The 19,599-nt window shown below is 40.4% G+C and overlaps 1 protein-coding gene across 4 annotated transcripts in view; it reads left to right on the forward strand.

Moving 5' to 3' along the window:
- The window catches only part of Pits (Protein interacting with Ttk69 and Sin3A), a 114,164-nt gene extending 95,255 nt beyond the window's left edge, over window positions 1-18,909 (forward strand). For 2 of the 4 annotated variants that reach the window (XM_076120523.1, XM_076120524.1), the window contains exons 4-5: window positions 14,856-14,952; window positions 15,607-18,909. In XM_076120523.1, coding sequence (XP_075976638.1) covers window positions 14,856-14,952; window positions 15,607-18,306 — 2,797 coding nt within the window. In that variant the 3' untranslated portion in view covers window positions 18,307-18,909. Of the gene's footprint in view, window positions 1-7,243; window positions 8,278-10,724; window positions 10,962-11,410; window positions 11,653-11,765; window positions 14,603-14,855; window positions 14,953-15,606 lie in introns of those variants that run through there. The other 2 variants (XM_076120527.1, XM_076120525.1) reach the window with 2 other exon arrangements.
- The last annotated feature ends 690 nt before the right edge of the window (window positions 18,910-19,599 follow it).

Consider the following 19,599-nt stretch of genomic DNA (forward strand, 5'->3'; position numbering starts at 1 on the left):
CCGATACGTTATCCCTGCGGCGTTCGGCGGATGAACACGTAGACATTCTACCCATAGCACATTCATAATTTAGTCGCGTCCAGTGCCAAAACTCAGGGTGGTTGCTCCCTGTGGGCGCGGTATTGATCGTGGCTGCCACTGGCTGCAACGACGCGGCGACGCTATGAAAGTGTGAAGCGCCGAGCCTTGCACTCTGCATCTCTGATTTATTTCCTACTGTAAAGCGTTATATTTTATTAACAAAAGACCTTTCTTTTACAACCAGCTTCTTTATCTTAAATTGAGTCATAAAAACAAAGCTTACCGTAGTAGCGTTTTAAGTTGACTTTCTTAATAAAAACGTCACAATTCCCCCTTCAAAGAACTTCATTGTCATCGTTTACTACCTGTCGTTTACCCTACATTGTTCTTCAACTAAAACAGTAAAACAATTGAATTAAAGGCCGTTAAGCAGCTCAATAATTTTGAGTTTCCTATTACTGAAGACTATGGTAAACGTTTGTGAGTTGATAGACGTGTCAGCTTATTAACGATTTACTAGCCGTCGTTCATATGCCACATAACGTCGAAGTTTTATGTTGTACCTAACTGCATGTGCAAGCTTTATGCATATTTAATGCACACTTCCATGGCAGACATTGTTCGGTTCAGCGTCTGTCTCCCCCTAGAGACAGAGCGTATGTGTGTGTAGGAGCCGACGCTGCCAAAAGTAGGGGGAAATGTGTGAGTGTGCATGGCCCCCGTGCAGCCGTGGCTGGGTACCTGGTGTTCTATCTGTAGAGTTATGGAGTGTCGCGATGGGAGCATTGGGAGCGCATCGACCGCTTAACAGCCAAATCGATGTCGGCGCGCGTGCGCCCGCCGCCCCGCCGCGGCGTTCGATAAAAACCGAGATTACACGTCACCCCTCCGTTGCGTCGGCCGAGGTAAACGACTCGCAAACGTTACGATAGGTCTAGATGTTAACATACTATTTTGTAATATAATGTCATTTGAATATTCAATATTTATCATGTTAGTTTTCATTCTGATTTTGTTATGTTTTGTAGTTTCGTCATGTGCTCTTTCGTTGACGATATTTCAAATGTCATTACCAGCAAAAGTTTTGCTTTCAAATATGATAATAAAATACATGTTATCGATCGAACGGTGTCTGTGCAGTGAAGGGTCATTGTAAATAGTTTTGCAGTCAATGGACTTGCCGGTTGTCATGTGCACTCTACAGTCGGGTATTTGGTGCAGACGTAAGCTGTATGCGTTGTTATTGTGCGAAAATCGTATCGATTAGATATCAAGTAGGTGCCTGAACGTTTTGTCTCCGTTTGTCATATTGCGTTATTTTTTATCGTATACACATTCTCTTTTGATTATATCAGTGATTAAAATATACGATACTGTCTTTTACCTATCACGCTACACTTACTAAATGTTGATAAGATAATTGTAAAAATGATAATATACCTACACTACTACTGATAGTAATTACCAACTAAAGTTCTATATAACCAAGGACTTTCTTTATCGCGAGTAGAATTAAATTTGGCGAAATACTGTCATAAATTATAAGAAGGTGAGTAAGAATGTTCCGGCTCTGGTTTTGGTGATTCAATTTATTATAGCGAAGTATTTATATTAAAGTACTTAAAGACTAAATTGAGTTGATAAATGTAACAAAGCTAACAGAATCAATATTAAATAGAAAATCCTTTGTATTTTTGTCTTTACCGGGTAATATGTCGCCGAAGCAGAAAATAGAGCGAAGTAAAGTAGGCTTAAGTGGAATACAGATCTTATTACTAGACGGAGACAAAGGAATAAAAAAGGAAGTTTTATTTTCAAAAAGAAATATAAAACGATGCCGTAGTCGTAGAGTATCCTGTACTGAAATGATGACGATTTTCAGCACAAAATCGAGGATAGGAAATTCACAATAGTAGTTTAGAGCATCCAATATTTATTTATTTAATTAATATATTCCATATAGAAAGAACAAAAAAATCTTTACAATTTACTTAAGGATTAAATATAAGCATAGTACACCACGCTTTGTTCCCTATGTTCTTCATAAAAAATTACAGAACAAATAAACCACACCTAAATAATAAAGCAAATTCATGACCATCATGCGATAGCATAAAACATGCGTGTGCCAAATATAAATCAATAAAATAAGTCAAATTCACTAGTGCGTATTAGTTGTGAAGAGCGCGAGGTGCGGCGCGGGGGTGTGTGACGTCACCAATCGATACCACCCCTGCCCTCAACCCTAAGCGTTACGGGATGATGTAACGCAATATTTTCGTGGGGGCTGTTGAATCATAGTACTCGAAATGCGAGCAGACATGAAACCAGACGAAATGGCACAAATAGCCTAAATAAACTGCAAGCACGTGTATTTAAATACATGTATTTCAATTTATATTCAAACTGTCTGCGGAATAAAATAGACAGGCCGAGTCGTTTGATATTAGGATACATTTCATCAAATTATTTGAGTTCCCAAAAAAGAACTCGCTATTAATTTCCATGCACCTCGTGCACAGATCCAAGCAAGTAAGGATTAAGTTTTGTTTTCCTTTTTTATTTAATGTGCTGTCTGGTTCTTTCTTCATCGGTAAAGTAATCACACTTTAGTCTAAAAGAAGACATATTTTATTATACGAAAAGCTACACATTCATCTCCACATAGGTCATTTGCTTCATTCACATTCACAAATGTTGTCACACAGGTTGGAGACCGTCACCAAACGATATTATTAAGAGAACAGCATAATAATCGTGCTATATGTCAAGGCAGTGTACAATTTTCTGATCTGCAACGCAACAAGGACGGCCAACAACCCAGCCTTAATCAACTCCGTCATTTGTATATTTGCTGTTTTTACACAAAACCACAGAATGCGAAGTTATAAACAAACGATTTCTGCGGTTTGTTACTTGTTTTCTTCCTTATAATTTTCGATGATTGGCAATTTTTTTCTGATCACGTTATTGAGAAATGACATTAAAAGTCAAACTGTGGAACAATTGCTGATTGATTATGAGAGATTCTTCATTTTGTTCATGCAAATGCATACTCATTAGGTACATTATTTGATTCTTTCTAGCTTGGATTCTTGTACGATTACAACCAGTATCTAGTTCTGGAGATCAAAATATGCTACTAGGTTTTTACTGTTCAATACTTTGAACTAACGAAATAATAACGTTATTAAATGGTGCATGATATCATCGTCGACTATTGCAGCCCTTTAAGCTTCAAATATCCTCCTAGTAACAACATTTTATTAATAAGCACCAACAATAACAACACCATTTACTTGGTCGCAAAAAATGCAATTCCAAAATTGTAATGTCCAAAACAAAGGTCCTTTTTATTTAAAGGTTAATAATGCCATCATCGTACACCTGTACTGAAGGAAAAGTTGCTTAAAATAAGACTGACCGGTCTTACATGCCTAAGGAAAACGAGAATTATTTTTATTTACTTCATACATTCAGCTATATCTGTACTACTTACGTTATCTTTTACACGTGCACTAATTTAAATCAACCACTTATGCAAAGTTTTGTTTATTTACATCATATTTTTGTGAAATGTTAAATGTTTCCTGTGTGTGTGTAGGGCGTTGGCTTTACCGTAAAGGTAGCCCTGTGCAGGACTTGCATATAAATGATCAGGCCTTTGTGCTATTCCTTGAAAATTGTTTTTTAGTATATAGGTACTTCCACAAGCTCTGGATTATGAAGACACCACACGATGGGTATAACTCTTGACATTCTGAAATCTTGTTTAAGTCAATAAGTCTCTTTGTTTAGTAACACAGTCTATAACTTTCTATAAAAATTTTTTTTCTTTCTTAATTTTTAAAGGGTTGTTTAACTTGAATATATGGCACACCCATAAAAAGCAACCTTAAAGAGACAAGAAACTGAACAGCTCTTTGGCTTCCTGGCTATTAGGCAATGGTAATAACCTGTGAAAAGCACTTTAGCTATTTATAAACGTGGTTGACACATACGGAAGAATTTTTACCATCATTTCTTCATCAGTTCTTATGACTAAGAACCTTTTAACAAATTGAGAATGGTAGCTTTAATGAAGACGCATAACCATTCGGAACCTGTCAATGGCATTGAATTTATAGACATGTCGAATTACTTGTAGACAGTTTATTAACTTAGCGGCTTTGTACTGAAGGCGATTCAAGATAGCCAGGAAGAAAGTCAACGTGATTTATACAGTTGAGGAATGTTTCTAGCATACGACGTCACGAAACCAACAATATAATTAACTAATACCAACATTTTAGTTCACACGTCCAGAGTTGATTGCTTGAGTCTAGAAAACAACTTGTTAAAACCTAAATAAAGATATTTCCAATATTTTCGGTATTTGCTATTGAACATAACACAGAAACTATTTAAAACAATGTGTAACGAAACACAGAGGTATTTTGTTGAGTTATCCGAACTGTATAGGTTTACTAGTTAATACGTGAACGGAACGTAAATAAACATTGACACGTGTTTATGGGTGCGGGCGTGTTGCGCATGCGCGGTGCACACGCACTCGACCATCGATCCGGACTCCCTGCTCCCGGCACAATATACGTGATGAACCCTACCTCCCCGCCACACTCCCCGCCGCACTCCGCGCCAATTATCCACTAGATTTTTCACTCGAAACTGTCTCACCTCTTCTGTTTGCTTTGGCAAACGACACGTTACTAAAATAATGTTGATATTGCTAGAGATCCTTGAGAAGTGTCAACTGGATGTTAATTTATGAGATCTTCATCGGCTACGATAATGATTCTTTCTAAATTTTCCAAGAATCTACTATAAATACCTGGAGATGCAAGCGAGAGCTAAAATTATTCTGTCCACGTCGACTTTAGTCTTAATAATCGTTAAATGATTATTAGCATCTCTACTGTCCAGAAAATCAATAGCAGACTACGGTGGGTGCTAGCTGAAGGCACGTCGCAACTTCCCAAGCCTTAGGGCCTAATTAGGAATGCAAATTGTTTGATAAACCGCGTTGAATGTTAATACTAAGAAGAGGTATCGCGTGCGGCCGCTGCAGTTAGCTGGATGTAAATAAACAGTGGTAACCACGTGCCTCCATACTTCTGACCGACGGACTGTTTGCGCAAGCGTGACTGAACAATTACTAATCATTGCTTTCATATCGTTTTTCAATGACATCGGTTACGTGGAAAGTGTTATGTTTGATAAACACTACATTTCAATCTCCATTGATTCATTATACAGGTTTCCCGTGTCTGTTGCTACTGTTGCTAGCCCCCCTATCCTTTGTTTACTCATATACGCAGCGACTGGCAAAACACTGTTATCTATTTAATTTTTCTATGTCACGTCTCCAAATCTAGAATAATACGCAAATACTCGTAATAATGTGTGATAACATTTGTATACATTTAACATTGTCGCGGAGCTAACATTTATGACAGCGTAGATTAAAATACCAATGTTTGTATCAGTATCATGTGGCGGCGTCGCTACACACACTACACAGATAGTGATTGTAATTACATGCACGCACATTAACTTTGGCAATGAGTTCACTTTTCCTGCCGAAATGTACACAATCACCTATTTAATGTTCAAAATGTACCATCGTAACTTGATCGAGAGACCTAATTGTATGACGACAGTCTATTTTATCCCTTTGCGTACCTCTATATTAATTTCGTTTGCGCGTAAAACTCTAAAGCTAACTAACTGTAGATTAAGCACAACAGTTCTAATTACTGGACGCTGAATCCAATTATTCCTTCATCCGTGATGAGGTGAAACGAGTCTAAAAGCTAATTTGATTACTTGATTGCGAATTTCGGACGCCATAAAAATTGGCAGTGTTCTGGAGTAAAGCTTTTGGAAGTTAGTGCATTGGCTTCACCGGGGTTATCTAATTTGTCGCCGGTAACGTCACAAATTGCTTCTGGCTCTATCCAACTTTAAAATAAGTTCAAATCTGTCCCATTAGTTAATCTCTCTCTTCATAGTTGAAAATAAAATATTGTCAGCGTTCTGCTATTTTCATCACCACTTCGTCGATTTCCTCTAGGAACAATAATATACCTATAAATAAAATCTACTAATTTATTTGCTTTTAAATCACTTCTAAATTATTACCTTTATATAGGTATATTTTAATTTGGAAATTTGATAGACTGTCTGTCAAAGCCGAAAAAACATAAAAATTTGAAATATTAGAGACAATTGAGTGTTTGATAAAGAGTTATTATAGCATTGAGTAGTGTGGCCGTGTGGCCGTGATCACCGGTTCGTGTTCGTCATCTACGTCCACGTTTACCTGGCCGTATAACTGTTTTTCCTCCGATCCTCGGTCGCATACAAAAAGCGATGAGCCGCCTTCATTATTATTAAAGCACAACAGAAATGAACGGCAACATGGCGGTATTTAGCGGCGAGTGCGACGTTGCCGCGCCGCACGCTCGGCTGACTCGTCACGTGACGTCACGTCTCAAGATGGCCGCCACACCGGTCGCGTCCCCCCGCATGCGGCGCTCCCGTCTTCCAGCCGGATCCGATCGTGTTGCTCAGTAATAATAATTCAGAATGCAGCCGTCAGAAAGGAAACCGAGCGAGAATAGATTGAAATTTAATGCATCGAACACGTCGACTATACGTGTTCACACTAATTGTTATTCTACAACAGATGCTGTTTACTTTCGTTGAATAATATAGACAGTCGTTAGCGGAATCGAGGGCCCGCCAGTATGTGTGGCGACTTCGTGATTCATGTAGTTAATAGTCTAATTACCTAATCGGTGACACATTCTTTTGACGTGGATAACAGAATCGATATTTGATATTATCATTATCTTGCCTACTCTGTAATATACATCATTGTTACATTATTGACCTCTTCCTTAATTATTGTTGTATCGTGATGGTCATCACCATTTGTGTAATAACTATCGCATCGATTAGTTATTTAGTAGCTACCTACCTAACTGTTTTAAATTACTATTGTAAGCAGTTCATACTTTAAGTATCTTAAAGAAATCGTTGAACCAAACGATTCTACATTTACGTGGGTCCGCGTAGACTTTTATCAATCGTGGTATATTTGTGAAGGTATTGAACAATAACCTCATTGCATCTGGCGCGGCGCGGTGCGGCTCGAGCGTGGTGCATGTACACTGTACACTGTACGCTCGTATCGTGTTCGTTATCGACATCGTGCGATAAGCGTGTAGTGTGTCGGCGCGGCGGCGGAGTGCGGCGGAGTGCGGCGCGCGGCTAACGGCTCGTCCTCGGCGCGTCGTCGTGCTGCGCGCGCTGACGTCACCGCTCGATAATGGCTGCCGCCGCCCGGCCCCCCGCCGCTCCGCCGACTCGGCTCAGTCTCTCGTCGACCCGCTCTCGGAGCGAGCGCCTCTAACGTTACGCACGTCTGGTGACCTACGTCCGCGCGGAACCGAATGTGAAACTGTTCAGTGTTTGATGTGTACCATGGTGACGGTGTTCGATTTAAAAAGCGAGAAAAATCTGTGACAATTTTCAAAAGAAACGAGGAAGACCGAACTCTCGCTCACCGATCCACGACCGGCGGCGAGATGTCGGTGATGCAGAAACGGCAGCACTGCTACCTGTGCGACTTGCCCCGCATGCCGTGGGCGATGTTGCACGAGTTCTCCGAGGCCGTGTGTCGCGGTTGTGTCAACTACGAGGGTGCAGACCGGATCGAAGTGGTCCTCGACACCGCAAGGCAGCTGAAGCGCGCCCACGGGTTCCAGGAGGGCCGCGGGCCCACGCACGCCAAAGGCGCTCACAGGGCACCGATTGAAGCTCATCAAAACGGAGCCGAGACAACAGCGAGGGGGCAGCCGGCTCCACCGGCACATCATGCTCCCTCGACGGGATTTCTTCACCTTCCGCGACCTAACGCGAGTGCAGGACTATTGGCCGAGTACGGTGGCCGCCGCGAAGAGCACGAAGGCAGGCGGTTAACGCACTTGCCCACACACCACATGCCTCACGCGGGACAGCGACTTGCACCTGGACTCACACTTAAAAGGCCGTTGGATGACGACGACCACCAGAACCACCACGAGCCCACCAAGCGGCTCCTGGAGGAGCACACGAGGCCACCTCTAACCCGTGGTGACTCGCTGCCAGCGGTTTCGCTAGCAGCCCCATTCGCTCCAGACCGCGTATTCAAGCAGGAGAAGCACCCACTCCGCACGCCGTCATTTGATGCTGCTTCGTTCAAATCTAATGGTAAGTCGACTTCAAGTTAATTTAATCATCTCAAAATACCAGATAGAACTAAACTTTATTCTACATTATCGTAAGTTGATACTTGTTAGAAACATTCATGAGTAATTGTTTTTCTTGACGATTTCCTCGAATTAATGACGATTTTACATATTCTGAGTTTCATAAATCAGTTTTTTTCTATAATTATAATAAATGCGCTACGTATGCTTACTTGGGATCAGGTCTCATCAACTAGATAGGGAATAATGTAACATGGCCTTCCTCAACAAATTTGGGGATCCCATTTGGAAACAAGCTGATTTGACTGAATCGGATACAAAGTTAGTTTGTAAATCTGACCCGTGGTTTCTGCATACACCAATGATTAGGTACAGCTTTTTTATTTAATTAGTTATTTTTTAGATACATTTTTAATAAGTAAATTTGAAAATATTCTTTTTGTAGCCAAATTTTAGTGTCTCTATTTTTTTTTGTTATGGCGGGAAGTGTAAACTTATTTTTGCTAATTTGTGAACTAATCACGTAAGTCTTGCATTGACATCGCATCGGTTTTATAGGTTTAAAAGCCGCTGGCTTTACACATTGCTGCAAAATTATTAATTTCCACAACAAATTCACTATTGCTTTTGTTGGTAGAAACAAATTCCTCCGATGTGTAACTAGTACAAATGAACAGAAATTCCATTGTTTACAAATAACAAAGTAACCTACATATTATAAAAAATAGTTATTCGGTAGAGTCACGCGTAGTTTGATAACACGAACGATAGCAAACGAACGTGAACGTGCTCAGACGGATGAGTGTGGAGGTTTTGCGCAAGCGTCCGCCACGGGATTCATATCTAGGTAGGTGCATTAACTCAGTCCATAAATACGAAACCGGTCCGACTGGTTGAGCGTTCTCGAAAGCGAGCCCGCGCCCGCGGCCCCTCGCACACCAGCGCGCTACGTACAGTACGTACCAACACTAGCAACACTACCAACTCCCACGTAATGTAAACGCGCCACCGCGCCGTGAATGCATGCACGACACGCCGCCGCGCCGCGGTGTGGCAACGTCGCGTGACGACATTTTCGCTCGCGTACGTATGTAGGTAGGCCGACGGGCGAAAAAATATAGCGCCTGCCTACGCTTGGCAGAGTCGCTCGACCACATTCCGCTGGCGTGTGTATAGGCATAGCGCGGCCGCGGCCGCTCACCACGAGCCGCCGGCCAAAAAGGTCACCGCGCGTGACGTCACCGCACCCATATGGGCCGTGCCTTCACACGACCACCCGACCGTAACTCACGCCCTTTACGCGTTACGCTTATGAATAATCAATGTGAGCTCGATCACAATAGAAGAAAGTAAACCCATCACCTAACTGTACTGCTCGACGTCGACTAAATAAACCGAGCCACTCGGTCTCGTGCGTTGTTTTCTCAGATTAGCGGTAAACCTGCTCGTAATATAGCCGACATAAACTGTCACAGATGCGCTTATTTACGCGATGAACGATTAAACAAGAAACACATGCAGATGATCGGACGTCGACCAGACGGCCACACTGTCACTAAGCTCATTGTAGCGCCAGTTAAATGCGTACGTATAAAAATATAATTTACGATATGCTGGCAGTAATTTTTCGTTTATTTTTGTTGTTTATTTAACACGTGCAATGTGTCAGTGTGAATCGGAGTCGCAATAAAAGTTTCATAACATAGCAACGGCTCCGCGCTAACAACGCCGCGTAGTGCCGCGTACACATACGGGTCCCACTTCGACGACGTTTGGCAACGTCGCACGTCGGCCGCGACACGACTCGTTGCACATACGAGTGTGCCACTCGACTCCTCAATTATTATACTTACGTACGAGTGTAGTCTGTATAGTCTGTGTAGTCTGTGTAGTGCACAAGTCGGGCCGCAAGGCGACGTTGTGTGACCAGGCAATGACACATCGCCGTTCACTACGTAGCTCGTATTAACACACAATGCTATTTATAAGACATTATATGCGTGTGCGAACGTGTGTTTACTATCCGTCGGTCCACCGCAAACGATGTGTCATCCAACATTGAATGTGAGGTTATTCGGACAAATTGAAATGATGTCGTACCACTGCTCGACGTTGACGAAAGTCGCGTTCTACGTCTTGTGCCAAATACTATTCTGAACGGTGACATATTGAATTAATTTTCACTTTTATTTCGATTTACTCAGTAGAAGTAATGTTTCAATGCAATACTGTTAAAGTTTTGTTTCGCTTTTTACTACGAGTATGTTGTTTTATTTTGAATGTGTTAAAATAGGCATAAAAAAGACTAGGAAATGTGAAACTCGAATATGTACACTTCCGATAATATTTGAATAGATGGTAGAACTAAAGTCGTGTCAACTTAAGGTAATGTCTATATTATAGCCTAAATGTTACGGTATTGTGATGTGAACGCTTCATTTTCCACAGGATATGGTAACACGGCACCGCTGACGAACGGTTCAGCCGGCTCGCCGCTGGGCCGCACGGCCGGCTCCCCGCCCGTGACGGGTGCCGGTGGTGCTGGACCCTCGCCCATGGCCGCGCTCATGTCGGTGACCGACACGCTGCCGCCGGGCTCGCCGCGCTCCACTGGCGGCTCCCCGCCGCAGCCTCCGCCACAGAGGTCCGCTAGCCGGTCCAGTCAACACTCGCCCAACTCATCAGGTATGCACCACGATTCAAACTCGCAAACGTGTCGAATCAACTGTAAATACCGTCTCGTTACTCGACGCCGTAGTTTCAAAACAAATTTAATGACACGCTAAACCAGTTCCGAGCTTCGTACCGTTGTAAAAGATTCACTACAATTAAACGTGTCAGTGTATCGTGTAGAAAAGAAAGTAGTTGCGAGCACGTTACTTTTTGCAAAAGTTGCCGGTGCTGATTAACGGTAGTCCGCGTTCACTGCGTGTCGTATCTCGTGACGGGTCGGACTCGGGCGGGCGTCCGATCGCCGCGCCGGCCGACTCCCGGCGTGGCGCCCGACGACCGCTTGCGCCCTTACCGTCCAGCTACAGTCTGCTGACTATCACGAGCGCGACACACACGTTTTTCCCAAACTCATCATTTGCGTATAGCAGACGGTAGCTAACGATTGCACTCCGTTCCGGCAGGGTCGAACGGCGGGCGGCGGTCGTCGGGTTCCCGGCACGTGTCGTCGACGACATCGGTGTCGTCGACGGAGACTGGCGAGGGCACGGAACCCACGGCGCCCACGCCTGCGCCGCTCCTCAAGTGCACGCTCTGCCAGGAGCGCTTGGAGGACACACACTTCGTGCAGTGCCCCAGTCAACCACATCACAAATTCTGCTTCCCTTGCTCCAGGGATTCTATCAAGCGACAGCAAGGATCTGAGGTGAGTTCACTCTTCATGAACAGTTACATTAAATGTATTTGCATCTTTTTGAATTCATAGGTATCCCAGTTTTCGAACGCATGAAAGTAAACGAACTGTTTCGTCTTTCCCAGGTATACTGTCCGAGCGGAGAGAAGTGTCCACTAGCGAATTCGACAGTTCCATGGGCATTTATGCAAGGCGAGATCGCCACGATTCTCGGCGAGGAGTTTAAACCGAAGAAGGAACGGGAGACCTAGGGCAACGCTGGATTGCCCCGAATTTACCTCTTGTCCCTCTCGTTATGAATCATAACCGGGAGGAGTAGCACGCGCGAGTGTGGCGCGGTGCGCGCCCACAAGCGGTTGCGACGCCGCGCGCGCCTCCGCCGCGGCCCGGGGCCGGGCCCTCGTCCGTACAAACCGATCACTTGTATATAACTTTGTAAATAGTCAACTTTAAGTTTAGTTCGCTCGTCGATAGCTATCGACGCGATGGTCGGATATGGGTTTTCACGGCCGACGAGCGGCACTGGCCGTACTGACGGCCGCTGTGTTCGGAGCATCACATCTTTTATTTTATTTATTTTGGAGCTCGCGCAGCCGACTGTCTTTTTCACTTTGTGTGCGCGTCGGATGGCGAGCGCGGTGCGATATTCCGAACATAGGGCGTATGTTTTTGACGAATTTTCGATTATGATTGTTTGTGTCGACGTGGACACGATTCACGCTAAACAATGTTATGATCTGAGCTCGTCCTCGTAGAGAGTTGTTACATTTCGAGGATGGTACGCTGCTTTGCGAGCAGACATTTCTTCGGATGCCATTTTCTTAGTTACCCTTAGGTCCCGAACCATAGTGAACATGGCATTTATTTATGTGATTCTATATACTATACAAGTATTATACGATGTAATAATCATGACATATTTTATGTAGTCCAGTACTGATTGTAAAAACGTAGTTATCTGATAACGGAAGCGTATCGCTCCCTGTACAGACCGTAGCTTGATGTATATTTGTATTTATCACATACAGCGCATGCTAAATAGTCTTATTTTACTATGAAGCGATTTATTCAGAGTGGCTCGAGTTCCGTTACTGTCTCGCATTTGGCGACTAAATTCCGCTTAAAATTATACTTTGACTTTAATTTCTTAAGCGTCATTCAAGGATGCAATCATTGGGATACAATCAAAATTGTAGTTTGTGCGCTGGGCCCGCGGGTGTGGGCCCGCGACCTATGAGTTGATTATTTTGTAAGGATAAGTTATACTTTAGTTGTGGTAGAGTCGCGAGCGGCGCAACACGCGGTGACGTGGTCGACGTGGTGGATGTGGTCGACGTCGCCGGTGTTGCGGCGCACGCGCCGGAGAGCGGCAGTATTAGCGAGATCGCTTTGCATACGTGAGGGGGCGTACCTAGTCATTTTGTGAAATGTCAAATTGTCAGAACCGCGAAAACGCGGCCGATATAGGAACTCTTAAAACTCGCTGCTATATTTGTATAAAGTGAAGTAATCATTATATTATTATCATTATATATGTCATAATGTTAAACGATTCGTAGTGTACGTCAGTTTCGAAAGCTATCAGACGTGGACCGTTTAGCTTGTATGTACTTTGTGTTCCGCCAGATACTGTAGTAGTGCGATCTGATCGAGACTTGACTAATTATACTTTTCGCTCGGACCTGTAGTTGGTGGTTTTTAGAATATTTGTATACTGTCTGCTGAAATATATCGGGATCTTATTCATCGCTAAGTTAACATATTTATGCTATATTGCTATTCGTCAGAACTTAATCGTACCTACTTCAATCTCATTAACTCGATAGCTTTTATATAATCTGTAAATCGAGACGATACAGTGTCTTTAAATATTAAAAGTTAGAGCATACAATGAAATTGATATGTCGATTATTTATTTTAGATGTTATTTGTGTACATATACGTACGTTGTACATACATTTGTCTACTTGTAAATATTTTAGGTAGCATTGGTATAAAGCCAACACGATCGCGGCTATTGATCCAGTATTAGTAGGACATTGAGCCATCTTGTTTATTATATTATTTGAAACTTATATTACTCGTTGTTTTACATTTGAAATGCTAAAATTAGATTTGATTGTGCTTAACATGAAATATAACGTCTATTACTACATAACTATAACTCTTAATAATTATAATTTTCATAATATGTGAGCACGTAGCGCTCTTCTCTTCTCTTATTCATGTGAATGTATTTCAACTGGCTATCGTTTTACATAAATCATGTACTTCGAGTGGAGTTTTAGTTGTGATCATATATCGTATTTTCTCTTATCTTTGTACGTCGCGTTTCTGATAGATTCGAAATTGATACTAGTATTATCAGTGGAAGTCACCCGCGGAACGGGTTTGTCAAACGTTCATTAATTCGCGCCAAAATTGGCAAAGGTGAAAAATTGTAAGCACAAATTGTGCGTATTACTTTTTTATCGTTTTGTTGTGTTAAATGTACGTCAATGTCGATAGTGTGGAAACACTGTAAAAACCTGTTCTGAAAAGGGCGTTTGACACAGTTGTTATCTTAATATTAAAAATATTATGAATATTGCGCCCGTTTCAGTAGTTTTTGTATGTTACATTATGGCTTAGACCTTAGCATTTCCCTTCAAATATATTAAGTCGCGCTAGGATCTCAATAAAAAGTAACATTTTTAAATGGAGTACCTCAAGGCTTAACCTTGGGGCCAGTGATGATGAGCGCAGTATTCAATACATCGTCATTCGGGCGTACATGTAACATATCAAACAGTTATTGTCCGCCTTTACCCATAGGCTTGTTTGTAGATGTCGATAGTTTATCGACACAAAATATATATAATTTTGAGACTTGTCTCTTTCTTACTGTAAGCAGCAAGTGAAATGCTTCGATTAAGACGTTAATGTAAATGTTGGTGAAATACAATTGATGTGATTTTGTATACTTACGCATTTTTATTTACCCTGAACACATTTCAAAACCTGACCTGACAACCTTTTATTTCTAGGATCCTGTTAAAATATAAACAACTCTGCGTCACATATTTATAATAAAAAACCTGTGCATACAAAATGAACAACAAATAGAACCACATTAAATCCTAATTCCTAAACCTTGCTTGCTAGACATTTAAATAAAATATAACATAAAATAAAAATAGTCAAGAATATCAAGACTGTTTTCCATTTGTCAACAGATCGGAACGCGGGCACGTTAGAGAAGATGCCGGAGCCACTGTGTCTGACCAACAGATGAGAAGCACCAACACACGATACCCAGTCGATCGATATTTGGTTAGTATTCATAAAAGAGCAGGTAATAGTATCATATACAGTCGAGAAATTAATATGATATATAAAGAAAAAAGATAATAAGTTTGAAACCACAAGATCAATTATATAAAAAATATACAGTAATCGACAAATAAATCTGTAGATAGAAAAAAGAATACAGGTCGTAAAAAAAATTGCAACGAAATTAGGTATAGAAATTAAAATCATAGGTTACAAAAGAGATATGACTATGTGTTTATAATGTAGTTAGCCTTTACGAACATATGGCAATAATGAGGATACAAGAGATGAGCTACTAAATAATGATTATACAGGATAGAGACACATATTATTGTCAATGGATTGTGAGCAGTTATACAAGGGCGGTTATTCTTTATGCGCCTATATGAACAATTGTATAATATGATACCAATATAGAAACGTTTATTATTAGCTCTTTAAACATGTCTGATCTGGAATTTCTTTATATATAGAATCAAAATAAACTCTTTCAATAAGGATGCTTCATATTATTTGTAGGGAAAGATAAATACATGTGATGACCGATAGTTACCTATCTTCAAACTGCCACTTGATTTAGCGACACTTGTTTAGCTAGGAGTTCTAAACGTTTAGTAGAGAAAGCTATTTTATTTCACTCTTTCATGTTGACAGGTCGAAAGCAGCAAAAAGTTCGAAATGGTTAATATCATAGATGACGAGTTATGGAACACAGAGCCAGCATTAAAACCAGAAGATGAAATAATATTAAGGAAACTGCATGAAATGCTGCAATCGACTGCTGATGACCTGAAGCTGCTTTCCGGGGAACTGTCGAAATTTCACGAGCCGGGCGTACAAGTCAAAACTACGCCCACACCATTAGACGAAGAATTTAACGAGAAAGTTCATATTGAGGAAATTGTAAATGCCAAATTCCATGGGTACAAAATTATTGATAAACCATTCTCAAGTGTGCCTGAGTACAAGCCTAGGAATGACGTTACAAACGTCAGACCTACAGTAATTGATACACAAAAACCTAAAGTTAATAATAATAATGTTGAGGTCAATACCGCGCCAATACTTAAGAAGCCTTCTATAAATAAAAACCTAGAAATAACTCGCACTAAAGTAATACAAATTAACGGTAATCAAGATAGCACAAAGACTGAAAAGCTTAACAATGGTAAAGTAGTCAATGCCCCAGCAGTAGCTTATAACGAGTATTCTTATAAGTATGTAGAACCTAAGCTTAAAACGCCACGCAAAGTTTTACAAGTACAAGAAATGCCGAGTATCAATATTAGAAGTGAATTGAAAGAGCAGAAAGTTTTACAATTAGATATTATACCTGATACAAAGGAATCTGTAAAATCTGATACTATTTCTAAAAACATAGCAGTAGTCGCTGTACAGCATGAAGATCCGACACCAATCAAACAAACTATCACTCAGATTGTCACAGAATCTCAAAAGCCAATGCAAGTTCATGAGGTATATAAACCTGCCATAAGAAGAATATCTAAGATGTCAGCCTGCGACAGCAGTGGCTCTACTAATAACAATAGCTCAGACACTCAAGTCAAACTCAAAACACAGAAGCGCTTACTTACAAATATAAGATCGCCTAAAAATTCATCACGCTCAGATCGTAAGAGAGTTACTTCTAAAAAAGATTCCGATAAACGCTCCCACTTGAATCTAGATGAATGGCGGAAGAAACTGAACGTTGTTTATGGTCCTACGAGTTCGAAGAATAACAAGCTTACTAAGACAAAAAGCAAAACTAAAATATCACCTAAAAAAACTAATCTAAAACAAAGTTCTTCCTCTAAACCAAATACTCTTAACAATGTGGAGTACATACCGTATTCAAAACTGACCATAGGGGGTGCCAGAGCCAGTGACATCGAGAAGGAAATATCCGATATTCCGAATAAGAACAACATACCACTGAGTCCAATATTGGATAAAATTTTAAGTAGTCGCGAAAATTCCTTCAGCAAAAATATTCCCCGAAAGCACAAAACCAGTAACAGTTTGAAAGTACTTACGACTTCTGATGAAAACTTGTTACAAGAGGTGATCGATATAGAACGGACTATTAGTGAAACAATATCTAAGAATCTTATAAGTGCTCCTAGTGACCCGAAGCCAGAGAAGATATCAAGCGACACTGATGAAGCTAAAGAAAATGAAAGCTATGTTGATGATTTTGAGGACGAAAAATCTGATCATTCCGGTCAATCAGGAAACCAGAGGATGAATAGTAGACATTCCAGCGAAACCAACCAAACAAGTGATGAAGATAACAAGTATTCATCAGATAATAATGACGATGATGATGGTGATAAAAATATCAATGACAATGCTGACGATAAACCTATACCAAGCACTTCAAACACAAATATCCACAACTTGACATACACAAAGAAATCAAATCTGTCACTAAAGAACAAAATAGATGTCTTCGAGTTTGTTCACGCAGTCGATACCCAAGAGTCCGCGACACAGAGCAATACAGTGCAGAAGATTTCTCCCAAAGAAACTCAAACGACGCCACGAAGTGAGAGAAATGTGCAACCGATACATAATGATCTCTGGCCAACGATGGATCCTAATGGACGAGTGGAGAAAATGTTTGAGTTGGAGAAAGAGTTTATAAAGAAACTGATAGTCGAAGAATACGGAGATGTATTAGAGAAGAACATCACTAAGCCGTCTACTTCTAAGGAAGTAGAAAATAAGAAAAATGTCGCTGCATTTCAAAAGAACACTCAGACGTCGCCGGCGCACGTTAAACATGTGATGACTTCACCAGCTAGGACTAAAACAAGGACCACATCTCCTTTCGCGAGACTCACAGTCGATCATCACACGAGTCCATTAATTTTCGTGACTGACGAGGATAATGTCAAAATTGAAATAGAAGAGGAAGAAGATCTCGGCATATCGATAAATCTGTCATCACCTAGATTCAGTTTGCGTTTACCGCGGAACTCTCGCGAAGTCATATCTAACATGGGAGATAGTTTGACTAGAACTGAAAGGAGGAGCGCTACAGAATCTAAGAGAGTTGTTACAGAAGTTAAGAAGATTAATAATAATATGACATCAACCAGCACTAGTTCAGTAGAGGCCGACTCTTCGGAACTCAGTAGTTTAGGCGAAGTAAGACTTAGGAAAATGTTTGGAAAGATCAGAATTCCATCTGATACAGAATCTGTTTCTTCAACATCTTCTAAGTATAGTTCAGATTTCCAATCAGGCATATTACCTTTGAGGAGTGAAGGCGAAACAAGTTTAGGTTTGAACAAAAAGTCCAATAAATATAGTAAAAGTGAGGGAGAGGCTAGTTTTGGTATGTTGTAATTGTTTAATGTAAAGGTCTTAGATCATTATTTTGGTGCCTTAAATGTTGAGTTAATAGGTACAAGTAGTACCTAGTAGTGAGTGAGGATCAGTACTGGCTGAAAGAATATAATGTTCTAAGTTGTTGTTTGATCTGAATATTGATGTTCTAAAAATATTTTAAATGTAATATTGGTATTAGGGTTGCTAATATTGCATAATAATAAGTATTCCGGGGCTCAGCAGAGGAAGTTAAGAGATTAAATCTAAATTAAAATTAAGCTAAGTAGGCCATGTTTTAAAATTCAGTACATTTATATAATACCTGGGTCAGTTTGATGGTCAGTAATATGTAATTTAGTATAAGGGTCTAAGACCAGGCTAGGTGTAACAGTTTATTAACCAGTACTGATTCTCCTATAATTTCTAATATATGTGTTCAATGTCACTATTTGTTGTTCACCTAAAGTACAAATCGGTTAACACATGAAATACTTTAATTTTAATAATATAAGTGTCTCTGTACAGAATATGTTAGTATATTTTATATGCCATTTAGTTATCTGTAATTAGGTAAATAAGAATATTTTTTGCATTATGACTGAATAAACAGTTGTTATTAGAGTATGTTGTTTTAATTATTTACCTTGACCCCAACTTCTTATATTGATAGATATGTATTCGGTAGGTGGAATAAGTGGTTGGTAGCACCTGGTATATAGCCTATATACTATAATGAATAAAGGCCGGCCTTTTGATTTAAATGGATAATGTTTATTAACAAAGCAATAAAACTTGATATTATCAAAAAATACTTGTGTTCGTATATAAAAATGCGCTTACAACGAATTCATTTTCGTATACTTCTAAAACTTTTTCTGATAAGTAGATTTACCTAATATACACAAAACTTAAGAACAACTGAAATTGGCTAGGCTAAGAGGCTAACTACTGCAAAGCACTGCTCGCCCCGACCAAATATTGGACGAGGGATCAAATATAACATCATAGCTGTTAAAAAACTGAAGTATACATTACATACCTTATTTCGACTGTAGTTCCGATCGCAAGTTGCACAGACCTTAAGATATCATGTGAAATTGTGGTTAAGGGACCTCCAAATTCAAATTCTCGTTAAAACACCAAAACCAGCAATAATTTATATTTCAAAAATCTTTCCTCTCAACTGAATTGACAGATAGCGAAGTTTTGTGAACTTTTGCGTAACGGAACGCCAGACTGTAAGTGCATTCTGAACATAGTAAAAAAATTGAGACCAAAATGATTGCGAAGTTAAATTATAATTTTATTTTT

Source organism: Anticarsia gemmatalis, chromosome 12 (genome assembly GCF_050436995.1).
Source record: "Anticarsia gemmatalis isolate Benzon Research Colony breed Stoneville strain chromosome 12, ilAntGemm2 primary, whole genome shotgun sequence".
NCBI classification, from domain to species: Eukaryota; Metazoa; Arthropoda; class Insecta; order Lepidoptera; family Erebidae; genus Anticarsia; species Anticarsia gemmatalis.